The 19,486-nt window shown below is 38.8% G+C and overlaps 2 protein-coding genes across 2 annotated transcripts; both read left to right on the top strand.

Moving 5' to 3' along the window:
- Window positions 1–4,102: 4,102 nt before the first annotated feature.
- LOC139286272 (mucin-2-like) lies at window positions 4,103–16,237 on the top strand (the record flags this gene model as incomplete). Its single annotated transcript, XM_070907013.1, has 28 exons — window positions 4,103–4,175; window positions 4,451–4,706; window positions 4,801–4,915; window positions 5,321–5,411; window positions 5,536–5,669; window positions 5,790–6,006; window positions 6,679–6,804; window positions 6,907–7,021; window positions 7,112–7,262; window positions 7,343–7,456; window positions 7,546–7,615; window positions 7,720–7,857; window positions 8,616–8,780; window positions 8,963–9,057; window positions 9,146–9,272; window positions 9,403–9,658; window positions 9,815–9,867; window positions 10,067–10,170; window positions 10,388–10,539; window positions 10,671–10,809; window positions 11,396–11,506; window positions 11,637–11,816; window positions 12,153–12,398; window positions 12,497–12,653; window positions 13,225–13,353; window positions 13,581–13,649; window positions 15,144–15,402; window positions 15,721–16,237. Coding segments are annotated over exons 1-28 (4,359 nt in total), but the record flags the coding sequence as incomplete, so codon positions are not given.
- A 1,854-nt stretch (window positions 16,238–18,091) lies between these two features.
- Window positions 18,092–19,320, top strand: LOC139286271 (salivary glue protein Sgs-3; the record flags this gene model as incomplete). Its single annotated transcript, XM_070907012.1, has 2 exons — window positions 18,092–19,161; window positions 19,254–19,320. Coding segments are annotated over 2 exons (1,137 nt in total), but the record flags the coding sequence as incomplete, so codon positions are not given.
- Between the last annotated feature and the right edge of the window lie 166 nt (window positions 19,321–19,486).

Raw genomic sequence — 19,486 nt, 5'->3', positions numbered from 1 at the left:
TCCTTGCTTATTTTTCCATTATTTTACTTTCAGAATTTTATTTTTGTACACAATAAGCAAGGAGATATATCACATATGCCTACGATCTCCTTTCGGATAAAAAATAGAGCTTAAAAAGATCAGAAAATTAACGTACATCACCCCTGTCCCCCCTGCGTTACATTAACGCACCCACCCCCTATTGGACACTTTACCTGGACACTTTACTTTATTCTGGTCACTGCACTGTTGTTATTTATCTTATCTTATTTTTATTTTTATTCTTATTCTTATTTTAGCTTTTATATTCTACTTATTTGTTATCAAAACAATAGCACCTTCAGACCACAGCAAATTCCTTGTAATGTATGTTACTTGGCAATAAACAGCTTCTGATTCTGATTCTGATTCTGAAAATGGCTTGACCATTCTGAAAATACCTTCAAGAAAGTGGTTCAAGCACCACCTTTTTTTGAAATATTGCCAGTGATTTATCGTCTTGTAAAACTGATGCGTAGCTTATCTCTGTGACTATAATGTAATGTTGAAAGGCTTTTTTAACTGATAGAAATCATTTACTGTGATCATTAGGTTTAACATGCCGAAGCTGATGGGAAGAAAACATTCCATGTGGGAGCTCGTCAACTTGAAAAATGGTAGGAAACAGTTAGAAATTACATTGTTGACATACAACATTAATGCTTGTATGTATTTTTATTTATCTCACTAAAGAAATATTTTTTCTCTGTTAAATTCTGAAATTTCTGAAATATAGTATCTTTAGTAGGTTAGCAAACATACTCTACAAGGCAATGCAGAGGTGCTGCTGCCATAATTGCATGATATTATGTCTGTTTTTTGGTGGTTTTTTTTGCTTATTTTGGTTGTATTTTGTGTTGACTTACAGAGTTGATAACCACTGTCGTGTGACCGCTTAGCAAGATTGCTGTTGTTAGGCTCAGTGAAGGCTGATAACGAAACAATATCCTGGGTATGTTGAACCTGCTTCGTAGTACAGGCCTCAGGAGCAATCTGGGCCTGTTTCTTGTGTCAAAAGTCCTTGTAAATAAAAATACAGACACATCTGCAGGATGAAACATAAGATACAGTGCTGTGAGATTACAGAACCTTAATTCAATGTGTGCAACATCTTTATTGTGTGTTTCTTTTACAGCTTGCACTCTCAAGGAAAATACCTTTTGACCAAACAATTACACCAAAAGACCAATGCATTATCACAACATTTTAACATGTTTACTTTATGTCAGACAGCTGTGAGGACACCAACATCAGGATGAGGTGAGTGTGTTTGCTGAGTGTCCTATCAGTTTAGTTTGAGTCTTTCCTGAACCCATTTCTTCTGATGTCTGAGAACTGATGCTAAAGTATAAGTCTCATGTCCTAAATGTAATTTCTACTCTACTGTACAAATTGAATAAGCTTTCTTGGCATGAATGTTAATGCCATGGCTCAGTAACATATTGAATTAGTGCATTTTAACTAGAAAGCTAAAAAAGTAGATAAATTATCTCAAGACAAAACGTAATTAAACAGTACAATCCATTAGAACTTATATACACTTGGTATATGGTAAATATCAAGCGGTTTTGCTGAAAATACAGTATACAGATAAATACAGTGAAAAATATTCCAGTTATCAATAATGAATTCCAGAAAAAAAAAAATTTTTTATTTTATTTTTACATTTTATTCCCCTTCATACATTATTACAAAGTTAAGACTTTCATATTCGTCTTGGGCGTCCTCTGCTGGGTCTGCATGAACACAACACAAATCACCACCAAAGTCAAGCTATTCCTTTAATACAACACATTCAATGCAGACAAACGTATCACAAACATTGTGTAAATCTTTTAGTATGGCAGTGAAACAACAAATTGAATTCAGATAAACATAGTGTACACATTGTAATATATCTGTTTATACCTATACATTCCTCCTTGCATTGTCTAAATTGCAAACTTACCAGGCCCTAGCCTTAAGAACTTTGCCCTGCACACGCTAACTGTTTTTCACCACCGCAGCAATAATGATGTTTAAACAGAGCTCTCAGTCAGCTTCTTACAAGCTTGATATGCTGTTAGCTGAAGTCTGTTTACTAATTGTTTTATCTGGGGTTCTTGAAAACAAAAGCAGAATATAAAATTATTTTGCTACTCAAATGTGCTCATGTACTTCATCTACTCAAATAGTTACTGAAGTAGTTAGCTCCACCAAGGGCAAACATGACTTTGGACCACTCCCACAGGTGGACAGCTGCATGGCAAGGAAGGCCTATTTCTCCGTGATAGCATGCATTATGTTGATTCAAGGAGGTCAGTCGATTCGCCAAATTACCCTGAACCAGTTTTTATTAGAGGCAGGACTGTTCAAGATGTTTTAACTTCCAACGTGTCATCATCCCACAAACAAACTGTAATGACTGTCACTGAGGTGGTTTAAACCAAGTAGTGTGTCAGAATACTGCACAGGCTTTAACATAGAAGCACAACAGAAATGTAACAAAAAAGCCAAACTGGAATTGGTAAAATACATTAATTTTCCAGTAGTATTTCTACATTCATTCAGCAATAGCCCAAAATACGATTTCATACTCCATGCTTAAGCAAATAGCTGGCTCTGACCTATGATGCTGTAGCACCTAAACTTGAATGTTTTGACTGTATCTATTTTAGACTATTTGGGCTAAATTATTGTAGTTTTTTAAGTTAAACGAACTGAAATACGGAAATACTGAAAGAATTTCAAACAATTACAAATTCAGTAACACATACAGTGTTAGCTATAGTTAGTTATAGTTAATAACAGATTAACAGAGAATTTAAGGTCACGGGCAGCCTGACGTGATTATTTATCCAGATCAGTACAACATACATATTTTCTGAAGACAGTCTTCATTAAAGGCAACATTTGATGAGAGAAAACTAGATGTGTCTGGAGAAACCAACTACAGAACTTGCAATTTACCACTAAAAAGATAGCTCTCATATCTTTGTACATAATTAACGGTTCAGTTATATTGGAATAATATTTGAATTTTAAGTTTTCTCAGCGTACAGTATGGCTTAGGTAGTTGAACGGGTCGACGATCAGTTGTCGAGTTGGTGGTTCGATCCCTGGTGTCTCCTGGCCACATGGTGAAGTGGCTCCTGACTACCAGGCCAGCACCTTGCGTGACAGCTCTGGGATCATCGATCTGTGCGTGTGTGTTTGTGTGAGTGAATGAGGGGTATTGTGAACTGCTTTGTCCTACAAGAAAAGCTACCGTTTCACAAGCATAACACAAACAATAGTGTCATATGAGGATGCTATCATATATTTTAAGTTGACACTGCAGGTAGAGGATGACAGTAATCAAGGATGTAGCATTACTTGCACAACCTGTGCTATTCATAATCCACTTGGAATTTAAATAATGCAACATCTTCTCTTACCACATTTAACAGTACTATAACAGTAACTACTTGATTTTCCATAAGTTCCATGAGATATATGCCTTTGCAAAATGACCTGTACAATCTAATACAATCCACTGCAACAGCTGGGCCATAAATTATACTTTTACTTTTTAGTTTATACATTTTAAATTTTTGTTGACACTGTCAGAAAGGTGACAATTCTAATTTATTATTGAGGTTGTAGTGGGTGGTTGTCTTGTAATTCAATGTATTGTATTAATATTATATCAATTCAAGAGTTTGTGTTTATGCACCTAACATTTTGTTAGTTGTATTGTCGTTATTTTGAATCTTTCTGTGAATATTGTATTGACTTTATCAAACATGTCTTCCAAACATAATTACGTGTTAAAGAGTAAGCCTGGAATAGATGAGCACAATCACAACAAAACAACATCATTGCTGCCAGTTTCGAGAAGGGCCTCAAAGAACTGCTTGTTTAATCAAGAGATACGGACGACATAGAAAATACAGCATTGAATACATTTGTGAAAGGTGAGATGAGGTGTCAAATGTCCATTGTCTTTGCCAAAAAACTTAAATTACTACTCAAAGAAGGTGGGAGCAAAAAAGATGAGCGATCTCAATATAAAGGGCTGTCAAGTACAGTCTTATAATTGCCTGCTTTGGTGCCCTCAGTGACAATGAAGTGGAGATGTGTGTGGTTGTGTTTCCTTGCTTTGTCTGCTAGTGTCATCGATATCCATGCCAGACTGGGTGAGACTAAATATTTTAGATTCTGTGGAAGAGTTTTTTAGGACTGCGTGAATGGATTTTTCTGCTTAATGTTCAGCATGGTCTCATATATTTTTAATGCTTAAACATTTAGTCTGACTGTTTACCACACTAATGCTCAGGAGGTATAGGCTGGAAAATGTTGTTCGTTGTAATAAGACATGTATCAGTTATTCTGTTTTTTAATTTTCTAAATATTGTAGTTATGTGCATATGAAGAAATTTTAATAATGCTGGTAACATTTCTTTTTCCCCAGTTCTCAACCATGTCAGCAGCATCTGCAGCACGTGGGGCAGGGAGCACTTCAAGACGTTTGATGGTGATGTGTACCAGTTCCCTGGTATGTGTGAATACAACCTGGCCTCAGACTGCCACGATGCCTACCGGGAGTTCTCAGTGCACATAAAGAGGAAAGAGAGTGATGGAAACCCTACAGTCAGTTATGTGGTGGTCACCATCAATGACCTGTCATTCCACCTCACCAAGAGTCTGGTCGCTGTGAATGACCTCCCGTAAGTAAAAAGGTTATATAGCCTGTGAAAGCAACTGTTCTCCTCTTTTCTAAGATATGCATTATGATTAAAAAATATATTCTCTTGTTCCCAGTATCAAAATGCCATACTACAACGCGGGGGTACAAGTGGAAAAAAATGCTGTTTACATCAAGCTCCAATCCAAAGTTGGCATTGTTGTGATGTGGAATGGTGACGATGCAGTCATGGTAAAAAAAGTTTGATTTGCTATACTGCTGGCTCTTAAAACGAATCAAGATATTACATATAAACACATTTCTCTTTTATGTATGTATACAAACATTAGAATACTATTGCTGGATGGATATGTGGTGCTCACTGCAAAATTAAATTAAAAAAATTAAAAAGCAATCATAACTTAACTTTAACTACTTTCTACTCACGAAATAGCCCTCATGAGAACTGAGGGGGGTATTTCAAAACCTGGACAAATAAAACCAAATCTGTCTGTATCAGTCAGTCAGAGAGGAACACATTGATAGACTAATTCAGTCATTTTTTGCCTTTTATTATGAAATAGTACAATAGTGTTATTTAAAAAAATAAAATAAAAAACAAAAACTTGTTTTAACCCTTTGCTATGTCTGTTGTAGGTGGAGCTCGATCGTGACTATGCTAATCGTACGTGTGGACTTTGTGGAGACTTCAATGGTGTTTCTGTCTACAATGAGTTCATTCTTAATGGTTCGTTATTCACTTTAAACATACATTTATTTAAAGCATTCAGAAACAAAAACCTCAGACTATTTTACATTCAGTCATCAGTTGCAGCTTTAACATTTCACACTATAATTACAATCATATGCAGGTCGCAAAATCAGCCCCATTGAGTTTGGCAACAATCAGAAAGTTCATCGTCCAAATGATGATTGCGAGGACCCCTATGAAGAGGAAGATGAATCATCGGAGGTTGTTACTGTGCCGGATTCATGCAAGAAGTTTGTGAGTTAACGATCCAGATAGTTTTAGCAATAGAGATGTAGTGATATGTATAGAGAACATATAGCATTCTACAACAGAGTAACTTTGTCTCTATTATCTCTGTCTCTTTTTCCCTTTTAGCAAACCACCTGTAACCAGATGCTGCGTTCAGAGTCCTGGAGCTCCTGCACCAAACTGATTAACCCTGAACCCTACATCCAGGCCTGTGTGCAGGACATGTGTGGCTGCACCAACAGTACAAGTGACTTCTGCGTCTGCAGCACACTGTCTGAGTTGTCTCGACAGTGTTCCCACGCAGGAGGGCAGCCTCCCAACTGGAGGACACCTCAGTTCTGTGGTAATGTTTTGTCTCTTCTCTTCTGTTTTGTTGTCATCTTTATATGTTAAGAATACTTAACAATTATACTGAAGTAGAGGTACTGCTATAATGCTAAAATTTTACATAAGGTGTAAAAATGTAGTACAAGTAGAATTGAAAACCAGCCCATTAAAAATGGATTATGGATAAAAGTTATATGTTACTGTCAGAACAATATTAAATGTGATTTTATCATGCAATTATAGGATGAGAGAACATGAGTTCAAAATATTTTATTGCAAATATATTTGCTGTCATATTGATGACCCTTCTTGGTCATATTGGTCAGCTTATAATGGAAAGCGAAAGTTTTTTGTCAAATGTATGTCATTTTAAAGTACAGCAATACATACCTGAGTAAAATATGTACACAAAAATTGTTATATTAAGGATAACACAGATGTTACTTCATCTTTAATCATTTTTGGACAGCAGTAGAGTTCGGTGATAAAGATACATAGGTGATATCAGGCCGTGGCTACACAGACTTGTTAACTGGATACATTCAGTCTTTTCAGGGGAACTGTTGTTAATAACTAAAACTAAATAATGCCTTGAAGGGAAATTAATGAAAACTGTTATTTACACCCTTGATACTATGGTATATCCCCATGTCCCTCTGTTTATTTTAATTGTACTCTATCTTCACAGCTAAACAGTGCCCATTCAACATGGTATATGATGAGAGCAGTTCACCTTGCATGGCTACATGCGCACATCTAGACACAAGTTCACTGTGTGAGGACCACAAAATGGATGGCTGCTTCTGTCCTCCTGGTTAGTGCTGTTCACATGTACACACGTTTCTTCCTACACTGTCTCTTGTTTTATTAGTTAATATGCACTTTGTCTTGTTCATGTCACATGTGTTTATATCAGGAAGTGTGTTTGATGATATTTCCATGAGGGGGTGCATTGGTCAATCAGAATGTCAGTGCAAGCACGACAAAATCTATAACCCTGGTGAGGTTTACCGACAGGTCGGACAAAATTGGTATGTCATACGTTTAATAATGTAAACAGAATGCATTATATCATCTTAATCATGTGTTTTTGTAAACTGAAATTGTTTGGGTTGTTTCAGTACATGTTTTGAGGGTAGATGGGCTTGTGAGAGCCTTCAGACGCCTGCTACATGTGCAGTTGAAGAGGGTTCACATGTAACTACCTTTGATGGGAAAACTTACACCTTCCATGGAGACTGTTACTACACCCTAGCAAAGGTGGAAAGCAAGGTGAATGAGTCATTGCTTTCTTCTATTAAATGTTGAAAATATATAATCCGCTGATTCCACTCACACTATGTATATTTCAGGATGATGCAAGACCAGATTTTACCGTCCGGGCCCAGTTGGTGCCATGTAGATACGAAGAGTCTGACACTTGTCTTAAGAACCTTAAAATCCTGCTGAACAATGACAGAAACAATGTGAGTTAAAGCCTGCCAGTTAAGAAGACTGTGGTCATTTATAAATCCATATCTGCAACACTCTAATGATCGATTCTGTTTTTGTTCAGGTATTAATGTTCACTTCCGATGGCACAGTGAAGCAGAATATGCAGACCATCAGTTTGCCATACCACTCAGGTGGGTCACACAATAAGGGAATTAAACACATTATTGTCTTCTTTCATGTATGCTATGACATCAGCAAATGATCTGACTGTTTTTGTATTTCCCTTTATTCAAAGGTAACGTCAACATATTTCGCGCTTCATCCTTTCACATCTTGCTCCAGACCAGTTTTGGGTTGCAAATTCAGATCCAGCATGTGCCTGTCATGCAAGTCTATGTCAGGCTGGAACAGAGCTACAGAGCAAAGACACGTGGTAAGTTTTACATTTGTCTTAACATGAAACATTAGCATTATCAAAACATATGTCAGAATGCAATACATTTACAATAAATGATTAGTTGCTGTAGGCATTACATGCTGCAGTCTGATGGGGATGACAACAAAGATTTATTAGTGTATTATGAACCAAACTGCCATACACAGCCATCACAAGTGAAACAAACCAAAAAATGCACAAAGTTACAATAAAGTCAGTTGTTTGTGACAATACTGTCTTATACATTAAACAATAAAACACCCACAATACTTGTTGGCCAAGAAGTACTAAACAAGGGTAGATTGGTAAAACAATTTATTTAATAGTTTTTAGTCATTACAGTAATTACTCCCCAAAAGAAAATTTCAAAATCCATGGCTCTTAGCCCCATTTTCTTCCCCCCACCCCGGACTCCCTCTAAATAAACAAACCATTAACAAACAATATACAAAAAGAAGATAAATACTTGTAAATGCAATAGGGGGGTGGATTTGGCTTCAAATATCTACTCCTTGTATCTGCTACCCTCTTTTTCTCACCCTACACGACTTCAACTATGGAATCTCAATTATAAAACCACACTGCACCCCTATTCTCAGTGTAATATTAATTTCAATAAATTAAACAAATGTCTAATCCTCCATTTTGTAAATGTCATCACAGTAAATGACATCTTCCATTTTCCTATTTGTGGTTTCAACCAAATTGTTGGTTATCTATGTATAATTTAATACTAAAACGTTTGGTTTCTTCAGGTTTGTGTGGGAACTACAACATGGTCCTGTCTGATGAAATGAAGACTCCTCAGGGCATCGTGGAGGGAACAGCAGCAACTTTTAGTAACTCCTGGAAGGCTAACCTCATGTGCCGAGATAGAGAGGAAAGACCTGACGACCCCTGTTCCCTCAGTGTGGAAAATGGTAAAAAGCCCTAGTTGATTATTCTACTTTTTATCTACCATTTGTTTGTTTGTATATTTCTTTTTTTCTAAGCTTTAAACACGTATTTCTAGTCTGCAAGTTTGTTATGTTTTAGGCAATAAGACAGTTAAACAGAATTGTAGACATTAAAAGTAAATAGGTTATTGTTCCTCCACTCTTAGAGAATTACGCCAAACACTGGTGCGCCTTGCTGCTAAGTCCAAACAGTACCTTTACGCAGTGCCGTTCAGTGGTGGATCCTGAGGTGTACTACAAGGTACAGAAAACCTATTTCTGTTTGTCTTTCATTGAATTCGATTTTGATGGGACTGTAATTCTCTAAAAGAGTTTGCTGTCTTCTGCAGCGATGCACTTATGCTAGCTGTAACTGTGAGAAGAGTGAGGCCTGCCTGTGTGCCGTCTTCTCCTCCTACGCACGAGCTTGTGCATCAAAGGGAGTGTTGTTGACGGACTGGAGAGAGAACGTGTGTGGTAAGGATTTCTTTCATTATGTTGTGGTAATTTTGAGATCAGAGATGATTTCTGGAGTTTAATGAACATCTTCCCTTTTATAAATTAATAAAAGTATTACGTAACCATCCTCACCTTATGCACAAAACAGATAAATACACAAGGAGCTGCCCTGCATCTCAGACCTTCTCTTACAAGCATCAGAGATGCCAGTTGACTTGCAGATCGCTGGGCTCAAAGCAGCAAAGCTGCACTTCTGACTTCTTGCCAGTGGATGGCTGCTCCTGCTCCGATGGTCTCTACCTAAATGAAAACGGCATGTGCGTCCCCATGGCAAAATGTCCCTGCTACCATAATGAAGTCTATATCAAGCCAGGAAAGTCCATCAGCATCAAAGACGAGCACTGGTAAGTCAGTTGTTTGCAATTTGGTGTCATTGGACATCAAATCAGTTGTCCTAGACTAATGTTTTAGCATGGTTGTAATGCTTGTAGAATATGATATTTATAGAAACTGCATTGGTAGTCCCTTTGTGTTGCATCTTGTATCTTTGGTGTCTCTAGTGTGTGTACCAATGGGATTCTTCATTGCCATTCTCTGAGAGTCCGCTCATCGAGTAAGTTTTTTTTTTTTATTACTACACAAGGGTTTCAGTTTACATGAATTCTATCATATTAAATTGGTGTGTTCATTGCCATTCTTGGAGATCCCGCTCATCAAGTATATTTGTTTTAGTTTTTTATTTGTTTCTCTACCGCAACACAAGCGTTTGGTCGATACAGTGTATGTTAAGTCAGTTTCTACTTCTGTTACAGCATGCCCTTCTCCAAAAGTATTCTTCAACTGCTCCACTATGGGCACAGGAGAGCTCGGACTGCAGTGTGCACGGACTTGTTTAAATCTGGACAGCAATGATTGTGTGAGCCGTTTTTACCACTGTGTCCAAATTGACTTCTCAGTCTCAAATAACTGGATCTAATATTTATTTCCTGAATTTAATGGTGGACAGTATGGTACATTGAAGATGTAGCGCACTGTATATAGTTACACTAGTTTCTACAGTAGGTTCTCGAGAGTTTTGAACAGTCAGTAATGTTTTCTCATTTTCTATCACTGTGATCTTTCTACCTTCCCAGGACTCCACAGAGTGTGAATCTGGCTGTCAGTGTCCAAGTGGCCTCATTGATGATGGAAAAGGCTCCTGTGTGAAAGAAAATGAATGTCCATGTCAGCATGATGGGCGTCTCTATGCCCCTGGAGCACAAATCCCTGAACAGTGCAACAACTGGTATGACCTTGTTTTTAAACAGACGAATGATATAACATGATAAACAAATATTAGCATATTTACCTGCATGTTTTACGTAATTGCAGTATTAAAAACACTATTATTTGTTTTACAATTTCTGATACATCTAGTATCTGCAAACATGGAAAATGGAATTGTACAGAGAAAAGATGTCCAGGAACTTGCGTTATTTATGGGAGTGGTCACTACAATACATTTGATCAGCGAACATATGGGTTTCAAGGACATTGCGCCTATGTTGCTGTTAAGGTAAACAAAGCATATCAAAATGTTTCAAATGACAGGCTGTGTCCAAAATCACTCCATTGTTCACATATACACATATACATATATAATGGACACTCAATATTGTATTCAGTAGAGAGCGGTTGAGATTTTGGACGCTTACTTATCATCATTTCACTGACAGCTGTTCAGTAGCGCAACTGCTACTGAACTACTACTATATCGCATATATAAAATGTGGCACATTGCATTGTGGGATTGTCCGCAGAAGGTAGTGTACATGCCATGGACACTACTTTTTTGTACTATGTAGTGGACAAATTTACACATGTAGAATTTGGACACTCAAATAAAATGGCGCACAGTAAATGTACTGTTGCGCACTATATAGTAAATAGGGAGTGATTTTGGACACAGTCGAGTGTTAAGCTTAACTTATTATTGCTAATCTTAATCATCAGAGTTGAAAGACAGTCAATATATGATGCTCCTTCAACAATCTTAAAAGTATTGTGGACTAGTAAAGATCAAGCTTAAGTCTGATTTTATCAATAATCTCTTTCTACCATAAAGTAAACACACCAAATGTTTAATGAATCTCTCTCTTAAGAACAAATGTGGCAATAAAACAGTACAGGACAACTTTGGAGTCATAACAGAAAATGTACCATGTGGATCTACAGGCACCACATGCTCCAAAACTGTCAGAATCCAACTAGGGGTAAGACCTAATACTAATACCTGATATGTATTCTGTGCCTAATATATAGAGCAACATTAAATTATGTCATATATCAAATGGCAGTTTTTACATTACAATGAAAGCAACTGAAATCTCCTCAACATTATAGCGAATGGAGGTCAAACTATCAAAGGGTAAATATGAAGAGGTGGACCTGGAACATGGCCATCAGATTCCATACAAAATAAGGAAGGTTGGCTTGTATCTGGTTGTAGAATCTGCCATTGGTCTGGCAGTGATGTGGGATCGCAAAACAACTGTCCGCATCCTCCTGGAACCACAGCACAGCGTGAGTCACAGTCATTGTTTTAGTGATGATGACTGAAATCTATTACAGTAAGAGTTTACAGCTAGAGTTTTTATATGATGTACCATTTTTTATACTCATGTGTGGTCTAGCTGTCTTTGCTAATCATTTGTTTACACCACTTATAAAGCTTTGGGATAACAATGGCGTTAATGTACAGTATGAACACATTGCTAAAAATATTCATTATAATAATATTATAATTTTCATAACATATGAAGTAAATACAACATAATATTGCGTTTTCAATATAATACAAGTATATTCATGCCTGGGAAATGCTTGTTCCTAATTTTGTCATTTTGTTTGGCTGTACAGGGAGAGGTATGTGGCCTGTGTGGAGATTTTGATGGTGATGGACAGAATGACTTCACCACCCTGGATCAGCTGACTGTGAGCAATCCATTAGAATTTGCAAACAGCTGGAGAGTGTCAAGCAGCTGCCCAGATGTGGAAATGAATGTTGACCCTTGTGGAGCAAGACCCAATAGACATCAATGGGCAAAAATGATGTGCAGCATTATTACTGAAGTTACCGGTACTTTCAAAGACTGCCACAATAAGGTAATGACATTTTGGTTTCTACTGTGCCCTTATTTAAAGTTCCATGGTTGAAAACATCAAACACATTTTTAAAAATCTATCATGTATTTTGATAACAGGTAGATTCCCGTCCATTTTATGAAAACTGTGTGAAAGACTCATGTGCCTGCGACTCTGGAGGAGACTGTGAGTGTTTCTGCACAGCAGTTGCAGCATATGCTCAAGCTTGTAATGAGGCTGGTGTCTGTGTTGCATGGAGAACTCCAGAAATCTGTCGTAAGTAAACAACAACAATTTTACCCTCAGATAAAACTGAACTTTCTCAGCCTTTTCTGGTCTGAGACCCTGTTTTTAGATTCCCACATTCTTATGATCCCAGTATTTAGAGATTTGTCAAGATATGTGTAACGTGTGTATTAGAATGGTTTTCTATTTCCTGTTTTTATTTTTATTATAATATATATATATTTAATATGTGAATGTACACCAAATGTAATTAAAGCTGATATACTGTATATTACAGAGACTCTGGACATCAGTGTATGCATGAAAAGTATATTTTTAAAGACAGCAATAAGTTATATAGTTATATAGTATTACACAATGTTATTTAATTTATTTTATTTTTAATTGGCTTGAATGCTATTTTTATCATTATCTATTATACTCTTCTGTCATTTAAAATGAAAGATAACTTCCCAAATTGAACTAAACCTAAACTAAACACAATGCAAGAATATATCAGGTTGAGTTCTCTTTCACTTAGTGACTCTTTATACAGGGATTAATCTATTTATTTGAATCAACATTTCCTTCATTTAAAACATCATCTATCTTTTCTTCCTAGCTGTCTTTTGTGATTACTACAACAGCCCAGGTGAATGCAAGTGGCACTACAATCCTTGCCACACACCATGCCACAAGACCTGCTTGAATCCACAAGGAAATTGTCACAGCCCTATACCCAACCTGGAAGGTTAGAGGTTAACTCAAGATGTCTCACCTTACCTCTGATTTATGTGCCAGTTAAAATCTTAAAAGTTGAACTGATCCTATTTGGCTTACTTTATGTGACAAAGCAAAAAAGAGAGATTCAAAGACCACCTGGCCAGCTTCAGTGTCAAAGATTAAAATACAATGGAAAGAACAATGCTTTTACTGTCAAAACATAATATATGATGTTTTATGCTGTGATTTCTACAGGATGTTACCCTTCATGCCCAAAAGATAAGCCCATATTTGATGAGGAGACCCAGATGTGTGTGGAGGAATGTACAACTACTACTACAACTACAACCCCAAGGTCTACAACACCACCAACTGAACCTACTACTACAACTGAAAGGCCAACCACTACCACAGAATCTACAACACCATCAACTGAACCCACTACGACAACTGAAGCGCCAACTACAACCACGCCAATCACAATATCTACAACTACTCCTTGTATTACTATGGTTTATAGATCCTGTAAGTGGTCAGAGTGGTATGATGTGGATAAGCCAAAAAAAGACGGAAGTGACAGGGAAACATACAAGAACATCAGAAATAGTGGTAAACAGGTATGCCAAAATCCAAGCAACATTGAATGTGGATCAACAGAAGACATTAGAAACAACTTCAGTGACTTTGTGAGTGAAACTGGCCAAGTTGTTACTTGTGATGTAAAAAATGGTTTAATGTGTGAAAAAAAGGACCAGTTAAGACGTCCACGAAAGTGCTTCAACTATAAGATCAGAGTGCAATGTTGTGAAGTGGTATATGAAGCTGTATCGTGTCCAACTTCTACCCCCACCACGACTACAACTGAATCTACTACAACAACCACAGAATCTACAACACCATCAACTGAACCTACTACTACAACTGAAAGGCCAACCACAACAACAGAATCTACAACACCACCAACTGAACCTACTACTACAACTGAAAGGCCAACCACAACAACAGAATCTACAACACCACCAACTGAACCTACTACTACAACTGAAGCATCAACTACAACCACAGAATCTACAACACCACCAACTGAACCTACTACTGCAACTGAAAGGCCAACAACAACCACAGAATCTACAACACCACCAACTGAATCAACTACTACAACTGAAAGGCCAACTACAACCACAGAATCTACAACACCACCAGCTGAACCTACTACTGCAACTGAAAGGCCAACAACAACCATAGAATCTACAACACCACCAACTGAATCAACTACTACAGCTGAAAGGCCAACAACCACAGAATCTACAACACCACCAACTGAATCAACTACTACAACTGAAAGGCCAACAACAACCACAGAATCTACAACATCACCAAATGAAGCGTCAACTACAACCACAGAATCTACAACACCACCAACTGAACCTACTACTACAACTGAAAGGCCAACTACAACCACAGAAACTACAACACCACCAACTGAACCTACTGCTACAACTGAAAGGCCAACAACAACCACAGAATCTACAACATTACCAACTGAAGCGTCAACTACAACCACAGAATCTACAACACCACCAACTGAACCTACTACTACAACTGAAAGGCCAACCACAACAACAGAAGCTACAACACCATCAACTGAACCACCAACTACAACTGAAGGGCCAACTACTGTTTCAACAACTTTAACAACGTTTGAATCACCTGTCACTGGTCCCACGGTATCGCCTGTGCCTACACCAACTGCACACATTATCATCCCCAATACAACCCTAACGTCGGAAGCTACACCATCAACAATAATCACTGCAGGGCCAACCACAACAACAGAATCTACAACACCACCAACTGAACCTACTACTACAACTGAAAGGCCAACTACAACCACAGAATCTACAACACCACCAACTGAACCTACTACCACAACTGAAAGGCCAACTACAACAACAGAATCTACAACACCACCAACTGAACCTACTACTACAACTGAAAGGCCAACTACAACCACAGAATCTACAACACCATCAACTGAACCTACCACTACAACTGAAAGGCCAACTACAACCACAGAATCTACAACATCACCAACTGAACCTACTACTACAACTGAAAGGCCAACTACAACCACAGAATCTACAACATCACCAACTGAACCTACTACTACGACTGAAGCGTTAACTACAACCACAGAATCTACAACACCACCAACTGAACCTACTACTACAACTGAAAGGCCAACTACAAACACAGAAACTACATCACCACCAACTGAACCTACTGCTACAACTGAAAGGCCAACTACAACCACAGAAACTACAACACCACCAACTGAATCAACTACTACAACTGAAGCGCCAACTACAACCACGCCAATCACAATATCTACAACTACTCCTTGTATTACTATGGTTTATAGATCCTGTAAGTGGTCAGAGTGGTATGATGTGGATAAGCCAAAAAAAGACGGAAGTGACAGGGAAACATACAAGAACATCAGAAATAGTGGTAAACAGGTATGCCAAAATCCAAGCAACATTGAATGTGGATCAACAGAAGACATTAGAAACAACTTCAGTGACTTTGTGAGTGAAACTGGCCAAGTTGTTACTTGTGATGTAAAAAATGGTTTAATGTGTGAAAAAAAGGACCAGTTAAGACGTCCACGAAAGTGCTTCAACTATAAGATCAGAGTGCAATGTTGTGAAGTGGTATATGAAGCTGTATCGTGTCCAACTACTACCCCCACCACGACTACAACTGAATCTACTACAACAACCACAGAATCTACAACACCATCAACTGAACCTACTACTACAACTGAAAGGCCAACCACAACAACAGAATCTACAACACCACCAACTGAACCTACTACTACAACTGAAAGGCCAACCACAACAACAGAATCTACAACACCACCAACTGAACCTACTACTACAACTGAAAGACCAACCACAACAACAGAATCTACAACACCACCAACTGAACCTACTACTACAACTGAAAGGCCAACTACAACCACAGAAACTACAACACCACCAACTGAACCTACTACTACAACTGAAGCATCAACTACAACCACAGAATCTACAACACCACCAACTGAACCTACTACTGCAACTGAAAGGCCAACAACAACCACAGAATCTACAACACCACCAACTGAATCAACTACTACAACTGAAAGGCCAACTACAACCACAGAATCTACAACACCACCAACTGAACCTACTTCTGCAACTGAAAGGCCAACAACAACCACAGAATCTACAACACCACCAACTGAATCAACTACTACAGCTGAAAGGCCAACAACAACCACAGAATCTACAACACCACCAACTGAATCAACTACTACAACTGAAAGGCCAACAACAACCACAGAATCTACAACATCACCAACTGAAGCGTCAACTACAACCACAGAATCTACAACACCACCAACTGAACCTACTACTACAACTGAAAGGCCAACCACAACAACAGAATCTACAACACCATCAACTGAACCACCAAGTACAACCGAAGGGCCAACTACTGTTTCAACAACTTTAACAACGTTTGAATCACCTGTCACTGGTCCCACGGTATCGCCTGTGCCTACACCAACTGCACACATTATCATCCCCAATACAACCCTAACGTCGGAAGCTACACCATCAACAATAATCACTGCAGGGCCAACCACAACAACAGAATCTACAACACCACCAACTGAACCTACTACTACAACTGAAAGGCCAACTACAACCACAGAATCTACAACACCACCAACTGAACCTACTACCACAACTGAAAGGCCAACTACAACAACAGAATCTACAACACCACCAACTGAACCTACTACTACAACTGAAAGGCCAACTACAACCACAGAATCTACAACACCATCAACTGAACCTACCACTACAACTGAAAGGCCAACTACAACCACAGAATCTACAACATCACCAACTGAACCTACTACTACAACTGAAGCGTTAACTACAACCACAGAATCTACAACACCACCAACTGAACCTACTACTACAACTGAAAGGCCAACTACAACCACAGAAACTACAACACCACCAACTGAACCTACTCCTACAACTGAAGCATCAACTACAACCACAGAATCTACAACACCACCAACTGAACCTACTACTGCAACTGAAAGGCCAACAACAACCACAGAATCTACAACACCACCAACTGAATCAACTACTACAACTGAAAGGCCAACTACAACCACAGAATCTACAACACCACCAACTGAACCTACTTCTGCAACTGAAAGGCCAACAACAACCACAGAATCTACAACACCACCAACTGAATCAACTACTACAGCTGAAAGGCCAACAACAACCACAGAATCTACAACATCACCAACTGAAGCGTCAACTACAACCACAGAATCTACAACACCACCAACTGAACCTACTACTACAACTGAAAGGCCAACCACAACAACAGAAGCTACAACACCATCAACTGAACCACCAACTACAACTGAAGGGCCAACTACTGTTTCAACAACTTTAACAACGTTTGAATCACCTGTCACTGGTCCCACGGTATCGCCTGTGCCTACACCAACTGCACACATTATCATCCCCAATACAACCCTAACGTCGGAAGCTACACCATCAACAATAATCACTGCAGGGCCAACCACAACAACAGAATCTACAACACCACCAACTGAACCTACTACTACAACTGAAAGGCCAACTACAACCACAGAATCTACAACACCACCAACTGAACCTACTACTACAACTGAAAGGCCAACCACAACAACAGAATCTACAACACCATCAACTGAACCACCAAGTACAACCGAAGGGCCAACTACTGTTTCAACAACTTTAACAACGTTTGAATCACCTGTCACTGGTCCCACGGTATCGCCTGTGCCTACACCAACTGCACACATTATCATCCCCAATACAACCCTAACGTCGGAAGCTACACCATCAACAATAATCACTGCAGGGCCAACCACAACAACAGAATCTACAACACCACCAACTGAACCTACTACTACAACTGAAAGGCCAACTACAACCACAGAATCTACAACACCACCAACTGAACCTACTACCACAACTGAAAGGCCAACTACAACAACAGAATCTACAACACCACCAACTGAACCTACTACTACAACTGAAAGGCCAACTACAACCACAGAATCTACAACACCATCAACTGAACCTACCACTACAACTGAAAGGCCAACTACAACCACAGAATCTACAACATCACCAACTGAACCTACTACTACAACTGAAGCGTTAACTACAACCACAGAATCTACAACACCACCAACTGAACCTACTACTACAACTGAAAGGCCAACTACAACCACAGAAACTACAACACCACCAACTGAACCTACTCCTACAACTGAAGCATCAACTACAACCACAGAATCTACAACACCACCAACTGAACCTACTACTGCAACTGAAAGGCCAACAACAACCACAGAATCTACAACACCACCAACTGAATCAACTACTACAACTGAAAGGCCAACTACAACCACAGAATCTACAACACCACCAACTGAACCTACTTCTGCAACTGAAAGGCCAACAACAACCACAGAATCTACAACACCACCAACTGAATCAACTACTACAGCTGAAAGGCCAACAACAACCACAGAATCTACAACATCACCAACTGAAGCGTCAACTACAACCACAGAATCTACAACACCACCAACTGAACCTACTACTACAACTGAAAGGCCAACCACAACAACAGAAGCTACAACACCATCAACTGAACCACCAACTACAACTGAAGGGCCAACTACTGTTTCAACAACTTTAACAACGTTTGAATCACCTGTCACTGGTCCCACGGTATCGCCTGTGCCTACACCAACTGCACACATTATCATCCCCAATACAACCCTAACGTCGGAAGCTACACCATCAACAATAATCACTGCAGGGCCAACCACAACAACAGAATCTACAACACCACCAACTGAACCTACTACTACAACTGAAAGGCCAACTACAACCACAGAATCTACAACATCACCAACTGAACCTACTACTACGACTGAAGCGTTAACTACAACCACAGAATCTACAGCACCACCAACTGAATCTACTACGACAACAACAACTACATCAGCATCCACCCCAACCACT

Source organism: Enoplosus armatus, chromosome 6 (assembly GCF_043641665.1).
Source record: "Enoplosus armatus isolate fEnoArm2 chromosome 6, fEnoArm2.hap1, whole genome shotgun sequence".
Lineage (NCBI taxonomy): Eukaryota > Metazoa > Chordata > Actinopteri > Centrarchiformes > Enoplosidae > Enoplosus > Enoplosus armatus.
The sequence above is the reverse complement of the archived record's forward strand: the minus strand, read 5'-3'. Positions and strand labels throughout refer to the sequence as shown.